This window comes from Hippocampus guttulatus, chromosome 7 (genome assembly GCF_054856545.1).
Source record: "Hippocampus guttulatus isolate MCC_2025c chromosome 7, RoL_Hgut_1.0, whole genome shotgun sequence".
NCBI classification, from domain to species: Eukaryota; Metazoa; Chordata; class Actinopteri; order Syngnathiformes; family Syngnathidae; genus Hippocampus; species Hippocampus guttulatus.
The window spans coordinates 2,912,960-2,938,696 of NC_141267.1; the positions used below are offsets into that span (position 1 = coordinate 2,912,960).

The 25,737-nt window shown below is 45.2% G+C and overlaps 1 protein-coding gene across 5 annotated transcripts; it reads right to left on the reverse strand.

Annotated features, from left to right (window-relative positions):
* Positions 1-445: 445 nt before the first annotated feature.
* On the reverse strand, positions 446-25,505 carry LOC147201985 (ankyrin repeat and MYND domain-containing protein 1-like). 5 transcript variants are annotated; one of them, XM_086116484.1, is made up of 18 exons: positions 25,347-25,505; positions 24,426-24,572; positions 23,058-23,252; positions 16,382-16,623; positions 16,048-16,264; positions 15,763-15,921; positions 14,790-15,089; positions 14,521-14,705; positions 14,266-14,437; positions 13,951-14,091; positions 8,801-8,908; positions 5,556-5,663; positions 5,341-5,463; positions 2,992-3,093; positions 2,166-2,331; positions 1,139-1,187; positions 911-1,062; positions 446-812 (listed from the first exon to the last, which is right to left on the reverse strand). In XM_086116484.1, exons 1-18 carry the CDS (start codon positions 25,500-25,502, stop codon positions 631-633), a joined length of 2,904 nt encoding a protein of 967 aa, XP_085972610.1. In that variant the 5' UTR covers positions 25,503-25,505; the 3' UTR covers positions 446-630. The 5 variants fall into 5 exon arrangements, with proteins under 5 accessions (XP_085972610.1, XP_085972608.1, XP_085972609.1 ...); XM_086116482.1 differs by having other exon boundaries at positions 1,139-1,199; XM_086116483.1 differs by having other exon boundaries at positions 1,139-1,199; positions 15,751-15,921.
* Between the last annotated feature and the right edge of the window lie 232 nt (positions 25,506-25,737).

Consider the following 25,737-nt stretch of genomic DNA (forward strand, 5'->3'; position numbering starts at 1 on the left):
TAGACAGACCTGAAAAACTGGACTCACTCCCACTCGCCCATTTTTAATATGCTTATTTTTACATTTTATAATTTGTATTTATTTATATACGTTTTGTTCATATACAGTATATATACACACACACACACGTTTGTTCTTCGACTTCACCCTTTCATAATTTTGCTGCTGTAAATTGCTGTAAATTTCTCCATTGTGAGACAAGTAAAGGTTATCTTATCTTTTGCTCTTACACCATTGAATTGTATGTAACTCTGTTGTGTGCCTTATCTAATTTATGCCATTAGAAACATAGAGACAAATATACAAACAATTTTAACATTTTTATACTCAACATATTGACATTGTAAATTCATGATGATTGATTGAGTTAATTTAGTTTGCAGGCCCATGCTTCAAAATGATGAATGGGTTGATTTAACATTGTTAGCCATAAACTGGGCAGGTGTTCTTCATCAGCACAATGGTGGTAAATGCAAATATGATGTTTAGATTAATTTAACTGTGTGAGTGAATTGGTGAGCTTTATGAATGTTTGGTGTTCACTGCACAGTGGAATATGCCTCAAAAGCCAAGTCAGTTGGATTATGCTCCAGCCAACCAAATGCTGAAATGATAAGCTACAACAGTGTATCAGTTGTAGCTGTAGTTTTCCTTCATGTTGATAGATTGCCACTCTTCAATATTATCTTCAATTACCATGACTTTGGATTTAAACTGGACGTGAAATGGTCTTCTTGATGAAAATATGACAGTCTTGGGTCCTTTTCTGGCCTGAAACATGACTCTCTTCTCAAAAGTGATTGGAACAGCTCCTGAGTCGCAAGACATCAATGTTGATTTCAATGTATTCAGTGTCAAAAATACGTGAACATTTCAGATATTGCACAACAGCTCCTGAAAAGGCGCCTACCTGTCTCGCGCAGACACTCTTCCTTGTGTCTCTCATCCCATGCTATGAGTTTACACGCCATGGAGCAGTAGAAGACTTTGTGGCAGCGAGTACAAGCAGTTAGCTTCACAGCAGCAGAGCGACCACAGTGGTAGCAAAACTTAAATGGTGACCTAAGAAACGATTCCGTTGACATGAGCAATAAGTACAAGAATTGGATGAGAAGTGCAAAATGTCTTGTGACCGTACCTTAGTTTTATTGCAGTGGGTGGTTCACTTTGATTGATAGTTTTGGCATCTGCACCTTTATCTGTGAGGAAAAAGACATCTTTGACACAAGATGGAATCACATTTTCACTTTTTGGTTTATGTGGTTTTATGGAAGTATGAACAGATGTGTACTGTAATTTGCCAATATACACACACACGTGGACAAAACTGTTAGTACCCCTCTCTTAAAGGGGAAGTCAACTCCCAAATTTTCTTTCAGTAATATGTGCTATTCCCCCCAAGTTGTTGAAGCACGGCGTTCTGATTACCATTACATTGCGTTTGTGGACTATGAGTGAAGCAACAAAATCCACCTGTTTTTTTCCATCTCAGGGGGCAAACGTTTTGCCACTTTCTGTGAACTGAAAATGACATCACATCTGATCAGGGCTCAGGTAACGACCAATCAGTGCTCACTTGTTTTCTGAAGCTTAGTCATGATTGGTTGTTACCTGAGCTCTGAGCAACTTTCAGTCCGCAGAAAGTGGCAAAATGGCCGCCCCCAGTATTGGCATCCTTGCTCCAAGGTTTGGCTCATTTTCTGCTGGTCATCCTTTGAGGTTGAATTCATGTGCTTTTGAGAAAACAGCATCTTTCACTGCCCAGTTCTTAAATCTGATTAGCATGCATCAGTGTCTTATCCAACATGTCCATCATGAGCACTTGGGAAATCAAGCTCATCTCCCGCCTCAAAACAGGTTTTATTCTGACGTACTTCGTTTTTTAAAAAAAATTGCAATGTGCCAGTATCCCAACGTGCCAGTACCCAATGTTGCCAGGGTGATGAGTGCCCTTTTTACTGCTCGCACCTCATTTTTATGTTTTTTTAAATGTTATGTTAATAAGGATACAAACTATGTTTACATGCATTCGACATTCAGGTTAATATTCCATTTTTTTAAACATTCGGAATAACCTGTTTACATGAATGAGTGGACGAGTAAGTCGTGCATTTCAAAAAGCCAATTGAAAACATACCAAAAATTTTGTTCACCTGCGTACTTACCACTCTGTACAAGGTCCTCGTCTCTCTCTAGATGCTCCCGTTCTCTTTGGACAACACTCTTTTTCAGCATACTTCCCATCATGCTGAGCAGCTGTCGCTGTATTTTGAATGTCTCTCTCCCCTCCATACTGAGAGCATGATAGGGAGTATGGGCTATACCAGAGTCCTAGAGAGGGGCATGAACAGTTTTTGTTGTTGTTTTTACATAGGCTTGATATCAAGCATTTACACGTTAATGCAGTGTTTTTCAAACTTTTTTGGGCTAAGGCACACTTCTTTCATTGTTAAAATCTCACGGCACACCACTAGCTAAATGTGAAAAAATAAAATAAAATGCTTATTTGAATAATGAACGTGTTATATTGTTACTATAACCGTTTTTAACATGACGCCAAAACACCTTGAATTGGAATCAAATGAACACAAAGAAAAAAGTATTTTCTCATCTTTCATATTTATTGTTTCACCGTCGTCCTTCATTCATGTGTCACTAATTCGCTTGTCTCTCGTCTAAACACAAGGCAATTGGCTAGCTGATGCTGCTCCCTAGCGGTATGGGAGGGTACTACACGATTACTTTCTGGGCGATAGGCACATAGGCATGCATACAAATTGGATATTTTCCCGCGGCACACCTGACAATGTCTTGCGGCACACTGGTGTGCCGCGGCACAGGGGTTGAAAAACACTGCGTTAATGTATGTTGGTGTGGTTGAAAATTGAATACAGGACTGTAAAATAAAAATTCTAAAATTAATGTTCAGAGTCCTTCAAATTGTCTTTATATACATCCCCAGTAATATTCTTGGGTTGTAAATTTTGTTACCTGGTTGAAGGAGATGTGGGCATAATCCACTGCCGTTCCGATAGTGTCACCAACCTGAACTGGCATCAATATGTCCGCGCCAACCTTCTCCAACATGTCCAGCTATGGGAAGATTCAAATTCACCAATTGTCACAGATTCTTTTACAAACATTACACAAAATGCGACCTATGGATTCAACACTTTACTATGAACACAACAACAGGTGAAAAATTGGAATAGTAGGCAGTGTAAGTGGGTGATAAGAGTTGTGGGGAAAATTATTTAATTTTGGTTAGTTTTAGATCAGACTTTTTGGACAAGAGACACCGTCACTCAATCAACCTGTTCCTCTCATTTTATCAACAAGTTTGAGCTCCCCTGCATACTGACCTCTTCTGATAGGATAATGTTGGGCTTTTTTCATTTGCTGTTGCATTTGCCTTTTTGTTGTATTTGAACTGTACGTTTTTTGTGTTTTTTCCCCATTTGCTGTTGTATTTATTTTGCTTTGTTTAGTTTTTTTCCATCCATCCATTAATTCTCGACTGCTTATCTGGGGCCAGGTTGCGTGGGCAACAGCTTTAGCAGGGAAGCCCAGACGTCCCTCTCCACGGCCATTCTTCCAGCTCTTCCCAGCAGATCCCAAGGCATTCCCAGGCCACCCGGGAGACATAGTCTCTCCAGCGTGTCCTGGGTCGTCCCCAGTGCCTCCTGCCGGTGGGACATGCCCGGAACACCTCACCAGGGAGTCATCCGGGAGGCATCTTAATCAGATGCCAGAGCCACATCATCTGGTTTCTCTCGACGTGGAGGAGAAGCGGCCCAACTCTGAGCCCCTCCCGGATGACAGAAATCCCCACCTTATTTCAAAGGTAACCTGGACAACCTGCGGAGGAAACTAATTTCAGCCGCTTGTATCCGGGATCTCGTTCTTATATTCAGACATTTCCAGCAGACCCTCACAATATGTTTGGGTCATCATGTCAGACCAGAATCTTCCCCCACCATCAGAGCCAACACACCACCAGGTAGTGATCAGTTGACAGGTCTGCCCCTCTCTTTACCCGACTTTCAAAAATTTGCAGCTGGAGATTTGATGACATGATCACAAAATTGATCATCGAACTGTGGCCTAGGGTGTCCTGGTGCCAAGTGCACATATGGATACCCTTATGTTTGAACATGGTGTTTGTTGTGGACAATTCGTGATGAGCACAAGTCCAGTAACAGAACACCGCTCGGGTTCCGAGCAACGGCCCCCGTTCCTCCACATCATGCCCTCCCAGGTCTATCTGTCGTTGCTCACGCGAGCACTGAAGTCGCCTAGCAGAATGATGGGAGTCCGGAGGGGTAGCATTCTCCAGCATCCCCTCCAAGGACTCCAAATAGGGTGGGTTCTCTGTTTGGTGCACAGGTACAGGTACATACAACACTCAGGATGCATTCCCCCACCCAAGGCCAGAGGGAGGCTACCCTCTCATCCACTGCGGTGAACCGCAACGCACAGGCGCCAAGCCGGGTGCAATAAGTATGCCGACATGTGCTCTGCGTCTCTCGCTGTGGGCAACTCCAGTGTGGAAATGAGACCAACCCCTCTTGAGAGTACTGGTACCAGGGCCCAAGCAGTGTGTTAAGACGAGTGCGACAATGTCAAGTCGGAACTTCACAACAGCTCGGGCTCCTTCTCTGCCAAGAGATGTGACATTCCATGTCCCTTGAGCCGCCTTCTGTAGCCAAAATTGAACTGCCAAGCTAACCTCCTTTGGTCGCCGTCCAGCTCACAAGACACTCAAACCCTGATGCCCCCTCCTACATGTAGTGAGCCCACGAGAAGGGGGACCCACGTTGCCTTTCGGGCTGTGACCCCATGGTTGTAGGCCTGCCCACTAGGCGGTCCCAAATGAGCAATATACATAAATGTATACGTATATACATGTATGTACATCCTGTGCAAAACACGTCCGTCAATTTTTGTCAATTTAATTTTTTTTATATCGGATGTGTTCAAATCCAATTCCAACAAAGTTTGAACATTGTGTTAAACATAAATAAAAACAGAATACAATGATTTGCAACTGATGTTCAACCTATATTTAATGGAATATCCTACAATAATAAGATATTCTCATGTTCAAAATGATGAACTTTGCTTTTAGCAAATAATCGTAAGCTTTGAATTTTATGGCTGCAAGACGTTCCACAAAATGCTAAACACTTGTTTGGTTATATACCGACTTCAACGCTCTAACTGTCATTGTGGAGTAGTAAAGTTGGCACACCGTCATTTTCGCGAGTCAGTTCAACCCCTTGTAACTAATGGAGTTGGCTTGCCAGAATTTAAACAAACACATTTCAGAAATATACGTACCAGTTTTGGTCGGTTGGCATCTAAACGGTAGTTGAAGTTTCCCAGGGCACAAAGGGCACTGCCCACGCCACGACCCAAGGGAAGGTTGGGATCTACACCTCCTTTTAACAGCTCTTCCACTGCCTACACAAAGAAGACACCAGAAAAATTATAGCCTGAAAGGGCACACATTAAGTATTGGTTTGCGCTCAAATCGTATGTGACAGGTTAGGTACCGTGTTATTGCCACTTGCTATAGCCAAAGAAAGAGGGGAATGTCCACTCCAGAGAAGGTCTGTGCTGGCTTTGTAGGAGAGCAAGAGAGATACTACCTTGCTGGCGTTCTGCATAAAAAATAACCATGCAAACTATTCAGAGACACCAAGATATGAAAAAATCATTTGTTCTAATTAACTTTTTAGGTAGCATTCATCTTAACCCTTTAATATTCTTATTATTCTTATTATTATTATCGCAATAATTATTGTAATTGTTACTGTATTATGATTAAAACAATAATAATAACAATAACTATTATTATTATTATTAGGACCCGAGCAACAGCCGCTGCAATGTCTGGGTTGATTTTGTCGGGAAAAAAAATTGGGATGACCCAAGCGGCGAAGGCTGGCAGGTCACTCATGGCTCTGTAGAAATTATTATTATCATTATTATTTTTAATATTATGGCCCGAGCAGCGACCACTGCTAAGTCCCTATTGTTTTCAGCAGCGACCACAAACACATCAGGCTGAGCAAGATATATTTGATGCGATTTTTAAAAAGTGGCTCAACAACACAATCTACAAAGGTTTAGCAAAGCAGCCCTGGTTGTACATATTCAAGAGTGACAAAATTTTGGAAGTAAATGTAATAGTCCAGTTTGCATCTTCTCCCCGGGCCTGCGTGGGTTTTCTCCGGGTACTCTGGTTTCCTCCCACATTCCAAAAACATGCATGGCATTAAATGGAACACTCCAAATTGTCCCGAGGTGTGATTGTGAGCACAAATGGTTGTTTTGTCTATGAGTGCCCTAAGATTGGGTGGCAACCAGTTTAGGGTGTCCCCGGCCTACTGCCTGAAGACGGCTGGGATAGGATCTAGCACCCCCCGTGACCCTTGTGAGGATAAGCGGATCAGAAAATGGATGGATGGTTTTAAAATAGGCCATTCATTGAAGGTGCGCCTGATATTCCGAAGCGCCTTATAGTGCTGAAAATATGGTACTTTCAAATTTAGCATGGCAGTGACAACAAAAGCTGCTTGTTGAGTGTTCAGTTATAAAGATATCTACTGTATTTTCCGCACTAAAAGATGCACTGGATTATGAGGCACACCTTCAATGAATGGCTATTTTGTAAATTGTTTTCATACACTGGACGCTTCACATTATAAGGCGCAATCTACAATGCCTCCACTAGATGGTGCTACACTCCTTCCATTCAACTCAAGAGGCATCCGTTCAACTTGAGAGGCGTTCATGACCGCCTCTGAAAAACGTAAATTAAGTATGACTGTACTTAAAATGAAACTACGAATATTGAAAATAATGCATCAAAACAGAAAATCAAGCGAGGAAATCACAAAATAAATTCTATATCCCCCTACAGAATTTATTTTGTGATTTCCTCGCTTGATTTTCTTCGCGGTTTCATTGAAGTAACAATTAATTTACGTTTTTCGGCGGCGGCAATGAACGCCTCTCGAGTGGAACGGAAGAGAAGGCATGGAGACGGGCAAAGACGGACAGTACCTGTATTTGTTGAGACTGTGAAAACTATGAATAAAGTCTGCGTTAAAAAAAAAATAAAACCAAAACCACAGCTCTCCTTTTTCAACAAATACAGTTGCGTCTTTGTCCGTCTCTGTGCCTTCTTTTGTTCCGGTCAACTCGAGAGGCGTTCATGACCGCCCCCGAAAAACGCATTAGCATTTCCTTGATCGCAGCTCCAACAGTACTATCAGATGTCAGTCGTAGTTATTTATTCCTTTGTTGTGTATTCACAAATGATGAAATCACAATATAAATTCTGGAGGGGGGGGGGGCTGTAGAATTTATTTTGTAATATCCTCGCTTGCTTTTCAGTTTTGATGTATTATTTTCAATTTTTGTAGTTTCATTGAAGTAATCATTAGTTTACGTTTTTCGGAGGCGGTCTTGAACGCCTCTCGAGTCGAACGGAAGAAGGCACAGACAGACAAAGACGTACCTGTATTTGTTAAGACTGTTTTAAAAAATTAACACCACAGCTCTCCTTTTTTCGGAGCTGCAACACAAACTTATTGAATAAAGCAGCGACACAGTTCACTGAACCAACAGCAAGTTATAACATTGGAAGCATGTCTCCAGGAAGGAGCCATCTTGGAGTCGACGTATTACCGTAATGACCACACACAAGACGCACCGGATTTTAAGGCGCTCGGTGAGCTTTTAAGAAAATGGAAGACTTTTTGGTGCGCCCTATAGCGCGGAAAATACGGACGGTATCTATAATTTATTTTTCATTGCAGTGGTCGCGTCACTTAATGGCTCAAAGGAATACTGGTCTGAATCTTTGTTTTTTTCCCCCCTAGTCGGTTAACCAACACTACCTCATGTTTGCTGGGAAGAGTGTTTCGACTTTCATGATATTGAAACACAAGTTTGTGATTTTTCATGAAATGCTGTTGCCATGGCAATGCACTTTTAGCCAAGAAAGCAACAGTAATTTTGAAGGTTTAAATGTACACAAAAGCTCATGAAACTTTGCACACACATCATGCCTGGCAAAATAATCAATATTTTATAAGTTCCCATATTTTGTGAGATTTCTCAAAAATGGCTCTACAAAAATTTTCAACAAAGCAGCCCCAGTTTGATGTTTCACCAAGATCAATGAATCGTCGAAGGCATATGTAACAGCCCAAGACCTACAAAAAAAGTCTTCTGCAGCCATCTGTTAAAAGTATCAGGAAGTCAGACATTTTGAATTTTCTTTCAAATGTGGTTCCGTTTTGTTGCCTTCTATAGAGGGGACATTTTAAATTACTCTTCCGAGATATTTTATCCAATTATCTTGAAACTGTGGGTGTTTCATCGTAAGATAACCAGGAAAAGCAAGAACCTTTTATTTCGTGGGATGCTGTTGCTGTGCCAATGAGCTGTTTGCCATGAGAAATTATGCTGATTTTGTTGGCCTTAATAAGCGTGAAAACACGTTGAACTTTGCACACACATCATGCTTGACAACATATGTATCATATAAATGGCTCACTCGCACTGTGGGCTCTGGAGTAAATCTCAATTCTTTTTTTAAGGTCCATAACCACCATCTTGGGTGGGGATGAAAATCTGAAAAATTGTGGCGAAAATCTTTTGAAAAAAAACCATACCTTTTTTCACACCCGCACATTAGCGAGGGTGTCAAACTCAGCACGACTCAACTTTTAAATGTGTTGCTGTTATGTGGACAGAAATGCATCCTTATGTTGGGTTAACTCACACAGTAGTCGCTGTCTCTCTGGCAAGCTATGTGGAGAGCTGTACGACCTCCCTCTTTAGGACGTGGCTTCTCACTGACTCGCCATGATTTTCTTGTTATAGTGGAACCCTGCAAAATAATGCAGTTGCATTACCAATTGATCAAACTAATATTTTAAAATACTACCAACGATCTAAGATGCTGAGCTGGGTGGTAGCCAAAGGCGGGGACCCTGGCGGTCCGATACTCGGCTGCAGAAGCTTGCTCGAGGGACGTGGAATGTCACCTCTCTTGCAGGGAAGGAGCCCGAGCTGGTGTGCGAGGTAGAGAAGTTCAGACTGGATATCGTCGGACTTGCATCCACACATAGCCTGGGTTCTGGTACCAGTTCTCTCGAGAGGGGTTGGACTCTCTTCCACTCTGGAGTTGCTCACGGTGAGAGGCGCAGAGCAGGTGTGGGCATACTCATTGCCCCCCGGCTTAGTGCCTGTACATTGGGGTTCACACCGGTAGACGAGAGGGCAGCCTCCCTCCGCCTTCGGGTGGGGGGACGGGTCCTGACCGTTGTTTGTGCATATGCACCAAACAGCAGCTCAGCATACCCACCCTTTTTGGAGTCCTTGGAGGGTGTGCTGGAGAGTATTCCAGCTGGGGACTCCCTTGTTCTGCTGGGGGACTTCAATGCTCACGTGGGCAATGACAGTGAGACCTGGAAGGGCGTGATTGGGAGGAACGGCCCCCCTGATCAGAACTCGAGTGGTGTTTTGTTATTGGACTTCTGTGCTCATCACGGATTGTCCATAACACCTTGTTCAAACATAAGGGTGTCCATATGTGCACTTGGCACCAGGACACCCGAGGCCGCAGTTCTATGATTGACTTTGTGGTTGTATCATCGGATTTGCGGCCGCATGTTTTGGACACTCGGGTGAAGAGAGGGGCGGAGCTGTCAACTGATCACCACCTGGTGGTGAGTAGGCACAGATGGTGGGGGAGGATGCCGGTCCGTCCTGGCAGACCCAAACGTATTATGAGGGTTTGTTGGGAGCGTCTGGCGGAATCCCCAGTCAGAAAGAGTTTCAACTCCCACCTCCGGCAGAGCTTTTCCCATGTCCCGAGGAAGGCGGGGGACATTGAGTCCGAATGGACCATGTTCCGCGCCTCTACTGTTGAGGCGGCCAATCTGAGTTGTGGCCGTAAGGTGGTTGGTGCCTGTCGTGGCGGCAACCCCCGTACTCGCTGGTGGACACCAGCAGTAAGGGATGCCGTCAAGCTGAAGAAGGAGTCCTATCGGGCCTTTATGGCCTGTGGGACCCCAGAGGCAGCTGACAGGTATCGACTGGCTAAGCGGAACGCAGCTTCGGTGGTCGCCGAGGCAAAAACGCGGGCATGGGAAGAGTTCGGTGAGGCCATGGAAGCCGACTGATAGGTTGATTATTTTTAGTTATCATACATTCACTTATCATTAATGTTATTATTAATGTTATATTGATATTGAGTGATTGATTAATTATGCTCGCAAAGAAGAAAGCGTATGCCTGACATGATAAATTTATTCTGCTTGTAAAGAAGAACGCTTATGCCTGCAATCATTAATTGACTATGCCTGCAATGAAGAACGCTTCTGCTTTTAATAAAGATATATTCTTCATTATGTACTCACATTTATCCTTTATATACTCACATTTGTAATCAAGAATGCTTGGTACACTGTGTGGAAGATTAGGGACGCAATCACCTTTCCGAGGACGTGGTTGGAAAGAGATTAAGTGTTAAGACTAAACAGTGAGCAAGGTTGGACAGTGAATGGAGCCATCAACACCAGCTGCAACGTGATGTTTTTGTAACAATTGCACACATGTACGTAATTTATACTCACACACATCGTCAAACAAGTTCAGTGTGTGTTCAACAGCCCCCACCCTTTAGGTTGGACACACCTATGTAGTAGATTTCCCAATAAATGAGGAGGTGAAGGGGGAGATCGTTAGGGTGACGTGCCGAGAGCTGAAACCGAACGCTTCTCCTCGTTCCCTCCTGGTACCAGAATTGAGTCTCCTGTCTCCTCCTTGTGTTTTATTCCTGAGTGTCAAATTGGACAAACCTGACACCGACTTCCGGACGGCTTCGAGGAAATTCTGGTCCATCATCCGACGTCTCAAGAGGGGGAAGCAGTGCACCACGAACACTGTGTGCAGTGGGGATGGGGCGCTGCTGACTTCGACTCGGGACGTTGTGAACCGGTGGGCAGAGTACTTCGAAGACCTCCTCAACTCCACCAACACGCCTTCCTCGGAGGAAGCAGAGTCTGAGGACCCTGAGGTGGGCTCTCTGATCTCTGTGGTTGAAGTCACCGAGGTGGTTAAAAAGCTCCTCGGTGGCAAGGCCCCAGGGGTGGATGAGATCCGCCCGGAGTTCCTCAAGGCTCTGGATGCTGTGGGGCTGTCCTGGTTGACACGCCTCTGCAGCATCGCATGGTCATCGGGGAGAGTGCCTCTGGATTGGCAGACCGGGGTGGTGGTCCCTTTTTTTGAAAAGGGGAACCAGAGGATGTGTTCCAACTACAGAGGGATCACACTCCTCAGCCTCCTTGGTAAGGTCTATTCAGGTGCTGGAGAGGAGGGTTCGTCAGGAAGTCGAGCCTCAGATTGAGGAGGAGCAGTGTGGTTTTTGTCCCGGCCGTGGAACTGTGGACCAGCTCTAAACCCTTAGCAGGGTCCTCGAGGGTATGTGGAAAATCGCCCAACCAGTCTACATGTGTTTTGTGGACTTGGAGAAGGCGTTTGACCGTGTCCCTCAGGGAGTTCTGTGGGGGGTGCTTCGGGAGTATGGTGTACCGAGCCCCCTGATACGGGCTGTTCGGTCCCTATTCTGCCGATGTCAGAGTTTGGTTTGTATTGCCGGCAATAAGTCGGAATCGTTTCCAGTGAGGGTTGGACTCCGCCAAGTCTGCCCTTTGTCGCCGATTCTGTTCATAACCTTTATGGACAGAATTTCTAGGCGCAGCCGAAGCGTTGAGGGGGTCCGTTTTAGTGGCCTCAGTATTGCATCTCTGCTTTTTGCAGATGATGTGGTACTGTTGGCTCCTTCAAGCAGGGCTCTCCAACTCTCACTGGAGCGTTTCACAGCCGAGTGTGAAGCGGTTGGGATGAAGATCAGCACCTCCAAATCTCAAATCATGGTCCTCAGTCGGAAAAGGGTGGAGTGCCCTCTCCGGGTCGGGGAGGAGATCTTGCCCCAAGTGGAGGAGTTGAAGTATCTTGGGGTCTTGTTCACGAGTGAGGGCAGAAGGGAGCGAGAGATCGACAGGCGGATCGGTGCAGCGTCTGCTGTGATGCAGACGTTGTATCGGTCTGTCGTGGTAAAGAAGGAGTTGAGCGAAAGGGCGAAGCTCTCAATTTACCGGTCGATCTACGTTCCAACCCTCACCTATGGTCACGAGCTATGGGTCGTGACCGAAAGAACGAGATCCCGGATATACAAGCGGCCGAAATGAGTTTTCTCCGCAGGGTGTCCGGGCTCTCCCTTAGAGATTAGGTGAGAAGCTCGGTCATCCGGGAGGGGCTCAGAGTAGAGCCGCTTCTCCTCCACATCGAGAGGAGCCAGATGAGGTGGCTCGGGCATCTGATTCGGATGGCTCCTGGACGCCTCCCTGGTGAGGTGTTCCGGGCATGTCCCGCTGGCAGGAGACCCCGCGGACGACACAGGACACGCTGGAGAGACGATGTCACCCAGCTGGCCTGGGAACGCCTCGGGATTCGCCAGGAAGAGCTCGAAGAAGTGGCTGGGGAGAAGTGGCTCCTAAAGCTGCTGCCCCCGCGACCCGACCCCGGATAAGCGGTGGAAAATGGATGGATGGATGGATCTAAGATGCACCTACAGAATGAATGCACTGCCTGCTCGCAGTTAGCTCTTAATTATTTTTTCCCCTGTGAAACCTATCATAAGCTACTTCCTGAAAAACTCACCTATTTGCATTTTTTGGTTCTCTTTATATTATACTAACCCAGTGTTTCTCAAATAGTGGGGCTCCGTCAAGGGGGCGCGTTTGACCACGGGGAACATGCTTTTTTTACTGTCCTAAAATAACGTGCAGTTGCACCTCCACTACGTTAGGGGGCAGTGGCGCTCTCATTGGCAGAGTTTGCGCAGTGAGCATTCTCAGGGAGGAAATATGACGAGGCGTATGTAGTGCTTGGCTTCAATGTGACTGCGGTGGCAGACGAGGAAAGATCGATGTGCTTACTGTGTTTTTTAAGTTTTGGTAGCAGACAGCATGAGGCCAAATAAATTAAGGCGTCACTTAAAGATATTACAGCCTAATCACGCTGATAAGCTGCTTGAGTCTTTTTCAGCGAAAACGTGACGAATATTGCCAACAATCATGCCGCTTTGTGACTGCTACTTCAGTAAACTAAAATACAGGTCCTGGCGACACATTGAGCAGGAGCCAAGAATTGCTGTGTCCTGCTTCAAACCTCGCTTCGAAAAGCTGTGCATTGCAAAACGTGCTCATTGTAGCCATTAATCCAGACATCATCTTTGATTTAAAAAAAAAAAAGCACAAATTATTTTATATATTTTTGTTTTGCTGGTTAACGTTTGGTGATTAGTTGGAATGCATTATTAGTTATTGATTTTATTTTTCAGTTTCGTATGGTTTGACATGGTCAGTCAAAAATTTATTATTGTTAAATTAAGGATTTCATGTTATTTTTGAATTTGAATCTGTTCCAATTACTAAAGCTATTCTTTGTTGTAAGTTGGTCCATAAAGTTGGTCCACATTTTTCTTTTTTTTATTCTCTTTTTTGTTAATAAGGATACAGTGTTATGCAACGGTGTACTTATAACGATTTTATAGACAAATTATACTATTTATAGTCGTGCGGGGGGCGGGCGCGAGATGTTTTCCTCTTCCTTGGGGGTGGGGGGCATGACAGAAAATAATTGAGAACCACTGTACTAACCTATTTGTATTCCAGAGAAGAGCTAAACTAAGCTTGGGTTTTTAGTGGACTGTATGCAGAGTCTTTGTCCATGCACATGCTCACTTCCGATGCATTAATTTGTAAATGATTAAATTAGGGCTGTGTCAATTACTTGCATTTTGTTACTATTCATAGGAGAGCTGTGTTCCTATCCTGTGACTGGCAAGTATTTTCTGCACACCTTATCTGGTTCATAGGTGTCGTCATGGTCACATGCCCGTGCATCTGGATCCGTTAGTGCGTGCAGCAGCAGTTTAGTGATTTCGGGACCTTCTAGACCGGGCAGTGCTGCAGCTACATGGAGAGGATAAAGGCCTTTTCTCTACAACACAATGAAATTATCCGATTTTTTGTTTAATGTGGACAGAGTTGTTTAACACCATCGTTAGTATGGGGATACATTGTTGAAACCAGTGTTAGGAAAATATAAAATATAAAAATATCAATTGCACAAATAAATTCAAACGTTGGGACCTGATTCCAAATGGAATGCTACCTCAGGTGGGAGAGAAATATCTGTTTGGGCTCCACACAGAAGATGTTTCCTGACAGTCTTAGTATCTGCTGCCAAAATGGCCAAAAAGATGACAGGTAACGGGACTCTCGAGGTGTTAGGGTCAGCTCCTCGATCCAAGAGCAGATTCAATGTGGTCAAGCGAACACGGTGCCTGGTGAAACATACCCATGCAATGAATCTACATGATGGCCTCATGGGGGGGAAAAACACGACATGAAACAAGCGGTGGCGTACTCAAACTTCATTGCCGCCATTTTGCGAACAGTCTCCTCAGTTTCACCAGAATGCTGCTGAAACCAAGCGTGACTAAGAGCTTCAGCTGCTCCCTGCAGAACTCTCTCTGTGACGTGGATGCCGTAGCTGTACATGCAGCAGGCAGAGTCAAAACAACGTGCTGGGTTATTTTTGTTGGTGTCCTGCTGCAGGGTTGGATAAAGACAACACAGTCAGTTTGAAGAGCGGATTGAAAAGTATTTCATTTTTGAGTCCTTTGTGGTCTATACCTTAGCAGTTTTTGATGAATATTCTTTCCACTTCACACTGCCTAGTACAATATGGCCCTCCTTCACCTCAATGGAGCGTTCGGAAAGCAGCACCTTCTCCTCATTGCCCTTATCATCCTTATCCCTCCCTTCAACTTCAATGTAATCTCTTATCTTATCACCACCATCTAATTTGCCATCTTCCCTTCTGGTTCTTACCTTTCCCCTAACTTTCTTACTGTGCAGGGAACGTTTAGTCGACTCCCCCTGTTTAGTCGACTCCGCCTGTCTAATCTGATGACATACAGAAGTAGATGCCACCTGAAAAGATATTATATACACAATCAGAGGTCAAAATGACAAACATATTCATGAAGTAACACAATACAATGAATTCCGAAAGTATTCAGACCCTTCCTTTAATACATTTTCAAGAGTAATGTTGCAACTTTGTTGAAATATGAACAATCCGCCAAATTTACACTCACTACACTCTGGATCAAGCCATATTACATGTAGCAAAAACTGTTTTTGGTAACTTACTGAAAAAATTAACTATATATACATATACATACACACAGATCCTTTCCATTATTGTTTCTAATCTTGAGAACAGCATTCAGTGTTGTCAACCATTTAAACAATGCAATATGGTTCAATTCGGACAGTCTGAACCAACACAGTCTAATGCAGGGGTAGGGCACTCGGGTTCCTCGCGAGCCATATCCTGCCTGCTTTAGATCTCTCCCTACTCCAACAAACCTTATTCAATTGATCATGATCATTTCAGGCTGCTGCAGAGCTCGCTGATGAGCCAATCGTTTGAATCAAGCGTGTTGAAGTAGACAAAGATCTACAACAGGCTGGATGTAGCTCTCGAGAAAGTGGAGTTTCCCTACCTCTGGTCTAGTGTAATGTAATGCTAACGGGGAAATCCAATGGGGTCTGAATTCTTCCAGAATTTATTATAAATAGTATTTACTTGTGTAGTTACTTGTGTTTTGGAAATGAGCCCATCAAACGTGTATAGAGACTGAAAAGGGTAGTAGAGTACGTGACACACAGCCAAAGCCGACATTCCCTCGGAATTCACCTTGTCAATGTCAGCACCCAAATCTAACAACAACTGGACTACATCATTATGGCAGTTCACCTGAAAGAAAGAAAAATGTGACAAGATGTATGATATTAACTTCGAAAACAAGCCAGTTCAATCCCAATTGTTTATAAATGAAATTTTTAAAAAAACACTAGGATAAAGAAATTCATTGTGTTTTACTGTGGCAGCAATCAGTGCAGTGTGCCCCTGAGAATCGGCTACATCAGGGTGAATAAGGCCATCTAGGAGTATCTCCAAAATGGCCGGTCCTTTTCCGACAGAAGCCTGATGGATCAATAACTCTGATGTGACTTCCAAATGTCCTTTAGGACCAAAACGCTCCCTTTCCATTGAAAGAACTCCTGCAACATCCCAATCTAAAGTTTCAGCCTGTTGTCTGAGAAATACACACAAATATGACTACATTTCCTTTTTAACTCATACAGTCGTGCATGTAAAAACATGCAGTTAGTTTTCCATGTTTTTTGTGACAAGGTTTCACGATTTTTCTGACCTGTGTTTGTAAATGTGAGCCAGCAAACGGGCTTGTAAGGGCAGACTGGCATGTGGTTCTCGTTTATAGCCTTCATATCCATGAGAATCAGGTTCCCACAGTTCGCCATAAAAATGTTCATCAAACTCTCTTCTACGTCCTGGGGGCAAGGGTAGGTGGTCACCATCTGTGGAATAATTCTCAATGCCACAGGGCAAGGCATTATTTCTGTCATGAAGCAGCCAACTCTCATCTGTGTCTACCTGGAGATACACACGTGGACAAAATTGTAGATTAGCGTCTGTTAATGAAAGTATAATCCATCCACGCAACCATTATCTACCACTTATCCAGGGGTCAGGTCGTGGAGGCAGCAGCTTCAGCAGGGAACCCAGACTTCCCTCTCCCCAGCCACTTCTTCCAACTCTTCCAGGCACTGCTTCATCAAAGGTAGGTGTGTCAGTGGAACTGAGTAGGTTTTCGAAGTGTTCTCCCCACCGACTCACAACGTCCCGACTCGGGGTCAGCAGCACCCCATCCCCACTACATACAGTACAATGTTAATGGTGCACTGCTGCCCTCTCCTGAGACACTAGATGGCGGGCCAAAAATCCTCAAAGTTGTCCATGTTTCCATGGCCTCGTCAAACTCGTCCCATGCCCAGGTTTTTGCCTCAGCGACTGCCGAAGCTGCATTATGCTTGGCCAGCCCATATCTGTCAGCTGCCCACAGGACAAAAAGCCCAATAGGACTCTTTCTTCACTTCGCCGGCATCCCTGACTATCGGTGTCCAGCATTTGGGGAAGGGGACTACTGCCCTGACTGGCACTGACCACCTTACGGCCACAGCTCCAATCGACAGCCTCAACAGTGGAGGCACAGAACATGTCAACAATGGAGACACAGAACATGATTCACTCGGACTAAATGTCCCCTGCTTCACTGGGGACGTGGGCAAAGTTCTGCCGGGAGTGGGAGTTGAAAATCTTTTTGATAGAGGAGTCTGCCAGACGTTCCCACCAAAACCACCAAAACAGTATGTTTGGGTCGGGCCGGCATTTTCTCCCACCATCGAATCCAACGCACCACCAGCTGATGATCAGTCGACAGCTCCGCCCCTCCCTTCATCCGAGTGTCCAAAACATGTGGCAGCAAATCCGTGAACACAACTACAATATTGATCATCAAACTGCATACGGCCTACGGTGTCTTGGTGCCAAATGCACATATGGTCACCCTTATGTTTGAACATGGTGTTTGTTATGGACAATCTGTGACGAGCACTCCAGTAACAGAACATCATTCAGGTTGAGATTGTGAGTGCGTTCCTTCCAATCACGCCCTTCCAGGTCTCACTGTCATTGCCCATGTGAGCAGTAAAGTCCACCAGTAGAACGCTGGAGTCCCCAGTGGAAGCGCTCTCCAGCACACCCTCCAAGGACTCCAACAAGGATGGGTACTCTGAACTGTCGTTTGCTGCATAGGCACAATCGTCAGGATCCATTCCCCCACCCGAAGGCGGAGGAAGGCTAACCTCTCATTCACCGTGGCGAACCCCAATATACAGGCGCCAATAAGTATGCCCACAGCTGTTTTGCACATCTCACCGTGGGCAACTCCAGAGCAGAAGAGTGTCCAACCCCTCTCGAGAGTAATGGTGTCAGAGCCCGAGCGGTGTGTGACGACAGTGATCCCTCGCTATTGCTCTTCATTTATCGCGGCTGCACGACATCGCGTTTTTTTTCCCAAAGTCCTGGACACAGACACAAATTCCGAATGACTCAAGAGGTTTTGGACATGGCTGTATGCATGATTGGTTTCCAGCGCGACGTCGACCAATGACAGCACGAGTGGATTTATCCCGTGAGCTGATTGGCTGCGCATCTTCGCAGCCCCGCCTAGCACCTCCCCTTGTGTCTCGTCACGTGGTTGACTCTCTGATCAGTGTCTCATCACGCGGTTGACTCTTTGATCAGTGTCTCATCAGCTGTTTACTCTATGATCAGTGTCTCCTCACACTGTTGTGTTTGCCATGTACATGGCCGGGATTGGGGGGGGGGGGGGGGGGAGCGGGAGCGACAGAGAGAGAGACAGAGAGGGTGATTGGGCTTGTCCAAAAAAGAAGCTCTCTTCACCTCCTCCTCATCAATACCAATTGTCTTATCATAAACACATCCCCTCAGAGGGGATAGCTGGCCAGCAACTAGCTGGAAACTAACGGCGGATCCACTGTCAGAGCATAAAGTGAGAGTAACACAAGTCTCATTGTCCCTCTCAGAAGGCAGGACTAATGAATGTGAATTACTGTATAAGGTTTTATAATTAAAGATTTAAGTAAATGCATGTACTGCTGTAGTCTTTGTCTCAAATATGTAAAGTATAAATATTGTTTACATATTTTAAACAGACTGGTACCCGCATACACTGACACAAAAATTCCAACGCTCCATCGAGGTTTTTCACTTATTGTGGCAGGGTCCCTGTCCCCATTAACCGCGATAAGTGAGGGAACACTGTTTATATAGTTGGAACTTATCTGCCTTGCACACCAGCTCGAGCTCCTTCCCTGCCAGAGAGGTGAAATTCCATGACCCAAGAGGTAGTTTATGTAGCAGGGGGTCGGACCGCCAAGGTCCCTGCCTTTTGCCGCTGCCCAGCTCACAGGGCACCTGACCCCTTTGGCCTTTCCCACAGGTGGTGAGCCCATGGGAATGGGAACCCATTTTGCCTTTTAGGGGTATGCCAGGCCACCAGCGGCCCCCACCTCCAAAATCACAATGAAAAGAATAATAGTAATAACACATTTAAAATTAATTTAACTGATAAAAATCTAATGCATTGGTGAATTGCAGATCAAACAAACTTTGAATATAAATAAGTTTAAAAAAATAAAATAGATGTAGCGCAACAGCTCTAATCGCAAGCTGCAAATTGTAGACTGCTGACCGCTCAGAACTTCCAGTGATGCACGGCATGTGCCATTGTAGGTTTTTTATGTGTGAGTGTGTGTGTGTGTGTATATATATATGAAAATGAGCACATAACACCATCCAGTGTGGGTCCTTGGGCAAGATCCTTCACGCTAATGCCAACCTCATACAATGATGAGAGACAGTAAAATGAATGACATTGTTTGGCTCAGACGTCGCCCGGCCAAACAAGGTCTGCGTCAGGTGCTGGGGAACCAGAGCACTTTGATGAAAAATGGGCTACTGGAACAAAGCGGAGATGGGCGAGATGCGATAACATGGCTCTGTTGGAATGCTAATACTCAAGCAACCCCAGTCAGAGGGGTTACATGCAGAGAATGTGGGCTAAATGGCTACTTCCAAACCCACAGTCACGGTTGACCACGAAGCAACTAGTAGCTCAGTGTTCCAACATCCACAAACGGCAACTGCTGTCACAACTTGAGATTGATGAGGTACAACGCAGGTTCCATGGTGTAGGGCCCCAGGCTGCCAGATAAGAGGAGGAGGTCATACCAGAGATTGGGAGGCAAGCCCCAATGAATGCAGATGATGAGATTGGGAGGCCAGCCCCAATGAATGAAATGCTGAGCGAGGCAGCAAGTGACCTGAAAGCCAAGATCATGGCGAGAATGAAAGCTGGGCAACCTAGAAACCGATTACAACGGCTATGTGAAGTACCACCTGAAAGTCTCATGGAAAGTGTGAATGCAGCACTGAGGGCGATCCCTACCGTAACGATCACGGAAACCAATGAGCTGATATACGCTTCAGCATCAGTGATCCTTGAGATGCTTAGCTATAAGAGCAACCATGGAAGCCATGAGATACGTTACCCACCATGGAAAAGACGGTTGGAGGCTAAGATCAAGGCGGCTCGGAAAGATGTGAGTCAATTGACGGAGGCACAGAGAGGTGTGATGAAAAGGCCGATATCCGAGAGGTACATCCAGATGACCATACCTGAAGCACTCGAAACTGCCAAACAAAGGCTCCAAGCCTTGTCGGTAAAGCGGTACACGAAAGAGAATGAGGCCAGACGAATAAACAGGCTGTTCGCAACACAACCTGCGAAAGTGTACGCTCAGTGGAAGGGTCCTAACAACAGAGCTGACCCACCAAGACTGGAAACTGAAAGGTACTGGAAAGGCATATGGGAGAAGGAGGTTGTACATAACAGCAATGCACAATGGCTGGTGACCCTGAGAGAGGAGCACAGCAACCTCCCTGAACAGAACCCAGTTACCATAACAGTGGCAGACATACAGGAAAGAGTCTCAGATATGAAGAACTGGACATCACCAGGCCCGGACATGGTCCACACCTACTGGCTAAAGAAACTCACAGCACTCCATGAGTGCCTAGCAGCACAAATGAACCAGCTGCTGAGGGATGGGACTCACCCAAGATGGCTAACCGAAGGGCGAACGATCCTGATCATGAAGGATCCTTCAAAGGGTGCAGTCCCATCCAACTATCGGCCAATAACCTGTCTCTCCACAACATGGAAGCTCATGTCAGGCATCATTGCGGCTAAGATAAGTGGACACATGGATCAATACATGAGCGAAGCACAGAAGGGCATTGGTAGAGATACCAGAGGAGCCAAACATCAGCTCCTGGTTGACAGAACCGTCGCACAACACTGCAGGTCCCGACGTACCAACCTGTGCACAGCCTGGATTGATTACAAGAAAGCCTATGACTCGATGCCACATACATGGATCACTGAATGCTTGGAGTTGTATAAGGTGAACAGGACCCTAAGATCCTTCGTTGCGAACTCGATGAGGATGTGGAAAACCACACTTGAAGCCAATGGCAAGCCACTTACCCAAGTGTCCATCAAATGTGGCATATACCAAGGTGATGCACTCTCCCCACTGCTGTTCTGCATAGGACTGAACCCCCTAAGCCAAGTAATCACCAAGACAGGCTATGGATACCGCCTCAGAAATAGAGCTACAATCAGTCACCTCCTCTACATGGATGACATAAAGCTGTATGCTAAGAGCGAAAGGGACATAGACTCCCTGATCTACACAACCAGGATCTACAGCAGCGACATCGGGATGTCATTCGGGCTTGAGAAATGTAGTCGGATGGTGACTAAGAGAGGAAAGGTAGTCCGCACTGAAGGGGTCTCACTCCCTGAAGGAACAATAGCAGACATTGAGGACAGCTACAAGTACCTCGGTATACCACAAGCCAATGGCAACCTCGAACTGGCAACAAGGAAAGCGGCTACGGCCAAATACCTCCAGCGAGTGAGGAAAGTCCTAAGAAGCCAGCTCAATGGCAAGAATAAGACCCGGGCAATAAACAGCTATGCCCTGCCAGTGATCAGATACCTGCAGGAATAAGAAGGTGGCCAAAGGATTAGATTCAGACCACGGACGTTAAGACCCGAAAGCTCCTAACCATGCACAGAGGGTTCCATCCCAAATCCAGCACCCTGAGACCGTACGCAAGCCGGGGGGGGGGGGGGGGGGGGGGAGACTCGTGAGTGTGAGAGCCACTGTCCAGGATGAAAACATCCAAGCTCCATAAATACATCAAGGAGAAGGCTCCAACAGATGACGTACTCAGAGAATGTCTCAGACAATGGGGAACAGAGGATGAGGCGCTGGAAGAGGGACCATCATGGGAGGACAAGCCCCTACATGGGATGTACCACCGGACCATAACTGAAGTGGCCGATCTCAAGAAGTCCTATCAGTGGCTCGAGAGGGCTGGCCTGAAGGACAGCACAGAGGCACTCATCCTGGCTGCTCAGGAGCAGGCCCTGAGCACCAGAGCCATTGAGGCCCAGATATACCAAACCAGACAAGACCCAAGGTGTAGGTTGTGCAAAGAGGCACCTGAGACGATCCAACACATAACTGCAGGGTGTAAGATGCTGGCAGGGAAAGCCTACATGGAACGCCATAACCAGGTGACTAGCATAGTCTACCGAAACATCTGTGCGGAGTATGGACTGGAAACCCCAAGGTCAAAATGGGAAACACCTCCGAAGGTGGTGGAGAATGACAGAGCGAAGATCCTCTGGGACTTCCAGATCCAGACTGATAAGAAGGTAATGGCGAACCAACCAGATATCGTGATCATAGATAAAGGGCAGAGGAAAGCCGTTGTAGTGGATGTAGCGGTCCCAAGTGATGGAAACATCAGAAAGAAGGAACACGAGAAACTCCAGAAATACCAAGGGCTCAGAGAGGAGCTGGAGAGAGCCTGGAAGGTAAAGGTGACAGTCGTGCCTGTGGTGGTCGGAGCACTCGGGGCAGTGACCCGAGTGCTCCGAACAACATCGGACATCTCAGTCCAGAAATGTGCAGTGCTGGGAACAGCAAGGATACTGCGCAGAACCCTCAAGCTTCCTGGCCTCTGGTAGAGGACCCGAGCTGAATGAGGGACGGACACCACCCGAGGGGGGGTGAGACGAGGATTTTTTTTTTTAATACACATACACACAGACACACACACACACTTGTTTGTGAATAGGATGCTTATGGTGCATTGTACACCAACACAAAATATATCATATTAATACATGCACACAATTTTTTTTCCCACATTTCCCCCCAAAACTCCTCGCGGTCGACTTGAGACCAGTCCGCAGACTATCGGTCAACCACGATCGACTGTTTGGGCATTTCTGTACCAATAAAATAAAACAATGTGTTATAATAGTTTTGTCTATTTTACAATTATATAGATACTTATTTTACCTGACATTGAGAATGTGAGAAGATGTTTTGCTCCAAGTAAGCAGCGTATTCAGTTAAGTTTTTGAGGCTGAAGCTGCTTTGTACAGAGTTACACAGTTGTATCAGATGCTTCCCATGCCATAGACCTACATCTTGACATCCTGTTGGCTCACTGAGCACACCTGGACCAAACCTTTGGTCAGCATGGTACAAACCCTGAAAAGGAGAGCAGTACTTTGTCAGCATTCATTACCATCTATAAAGTCAATTTCATCAAGGCCAGTGCTTTAAGTGGGCCGGTACACACCATTACGCACCAATACAGAGTACCAGAACTTCTCAATTTTAGCATCTAGCGTACAGGGACTTTTTACGCCGTACCGGGACTTCACATGAGCCAAGAGTACCCTCTCTTGTTCTATTCCTCTCTTGCACTTTGTGATACTCCTATGACTATACTGTACTACATTATCCAGTGTGCATTGGTACATGCCAAATGCCCTTCCTTACCTTTGCGTGGCGGTCTCGCGAGTCGAGTGTGTTGCAGAAAAAGAACATGAGAAAGAATGAAGAGTGAAGAATGTCAACATAGGGCATGTTCGGAAATACACCCATACGCTACTCTGAGAGTGCGTGTGTTCGAAGAGGCAGAGTGCGCTCCGCTCCCATTCATTTCTGGAGACAACCATGTGCCACTGGAGAGCTTAGGGAGTTCACAGGCAGTCCGTTTTTGGTGCACTCTGAATAACCCATCCATTATCCAAACAGAAAGTCAAATTTGAGCAACGGTGTGAGTTTCCCAAAAGTCAAAGTGAACCAGTGAACGCTCAAAGCATATTTCCAAATGTGCAGTATTCGAAGAAGTCTAAACTCTGAAAGGAGTTATTTATGCAGTCATTGATTGGAAACAAAAATGATGCCGTGGCTTCAAAAGACGCCATTAAGACGCCATTAAAATGAACACAAGTAGACAGGTCAGATATATTGTGATTGATACATTGTTACAAAATCTTCCCAAAAGGCACAAGAGTAGCCATTACGTCTCCCTAAGTAAGTGTCAAAATAGAATACGGACTAGTGATGAAGCGGACACAGGATGACACGTTCATCTTGCAAGTGAAGAACAGCCAGCTAACAGTAATGTTTGCACTTCTGATTCACTTCTTGATGTCAATAATAATTGCACAGAACAAGAATGGCCAGACTGCTGGTTATATGACCAAATAAGATATCATTATTTATTTATCTATTTATTTTTTATAATATAATCACTTATTAATTAACTTAATGATCTGTTGTTACCCATCACCTATTTTACCTGGCAAAAGTTGAGTAAGGGAAGTGCCAGCACTTACTTTTTTCCCCACTTAAAGCACTGATTAAGGCTACCTTAAATGTGGCTCCATCAGGAAAAATGTGTTCTCCGTACCCCTCTCTCCAATTAAGGTAGAATTTGCCAACGAATTTGTTGCCTGTTGGCCAACAGTACATTCCATCACCATGCCTGTAGTCTTTGTAGAAAGAACCCTCGTAGAACTGCACAGAGCAGGAACGGTGCAGATGTTAGTTATGTTTTTCGCACAGATAACATGTACATTTAAGAAGAGACAATATAAGTTCCATAATTTAATAGATTACACCTTGAGGAACAAAATGTTTGGCTGAATTGGGACTTCTCTGAACTATTCTAACCCCCTGGATTTTTTTTTGGTGCAAACAGTCGTTAGACAGAAAATCATTGCTGCACCAAAAGTGGTAGAAACAGTGTCTAAATGTATCTTTTCTCTGTACCACATGTTTCACTCGCAGCATTTTAGTAATGTACTTTTTGTTTTTCTTTTGGCTGATTTACAAAACTAGTGCAGGGTCGCCCCTCCCTATATACAAGTAACACACAATGCATAGCGTAGTATCGTCTGTGGGGGACTCGAGGGGACGCATTACGATATTTTAACTATCATGAATTTAAAGGCAACCCAAATATTACAAACGCTTAAGCTTCATTTGAGCATTTAACATTTGAAAAGATGTACATTTCTGATTGTGGTATACTTTCGGCAGCTGTCACACATAAAAAGGTTGGATCCCACTTAAAGAATTTAGACTTGTGTTGATGTACAGTAGTTACCCTGGAGCAAGGCACCACTCCCAGTACATGGGTCTCTTCTAACAGATTTATAAAAAATTAATTAAAAGGTTGCTCCATGAATATTTAGACAGCGGGATCAATTTTGTGATGAACAGGCCAATCTCGAGCAAATGTAAACAGAATTAAACATGGTTGCTATGGCTCTCCCGGTTTCATCTTACCTCTCCACTTTTCCAGGTGTACCTTCCCTTCCCGTGTTTGAGGCCATTGACAAAACCCCCCTCATATTTGGAACCGTCGAGAAACTCCTGGACACCAAAACCCTGTCGTGGCACTTCGCCGCCTTCTCTGTTCGGACTCGCTGACCGCGGCTTCATCGCAACTGCTCACAGCAGCTTGTCGGATTGACAACATTCGAACGGACACTCAAGTGGAAATCAGTAAAAATAATGCCTGGGTCCGTTTGCCGATAGTAGCATTACAATGAATGGCATTTTTATGAAAGCCAGCGTCATCGTAAAGACATCTTAGGATTTTTCTTTTTTAATAAAAAAAATCTTGGCTTCAAAATAGCATTTAGGTGACGTCACAGAAAGACGAAGTCACTAGTGA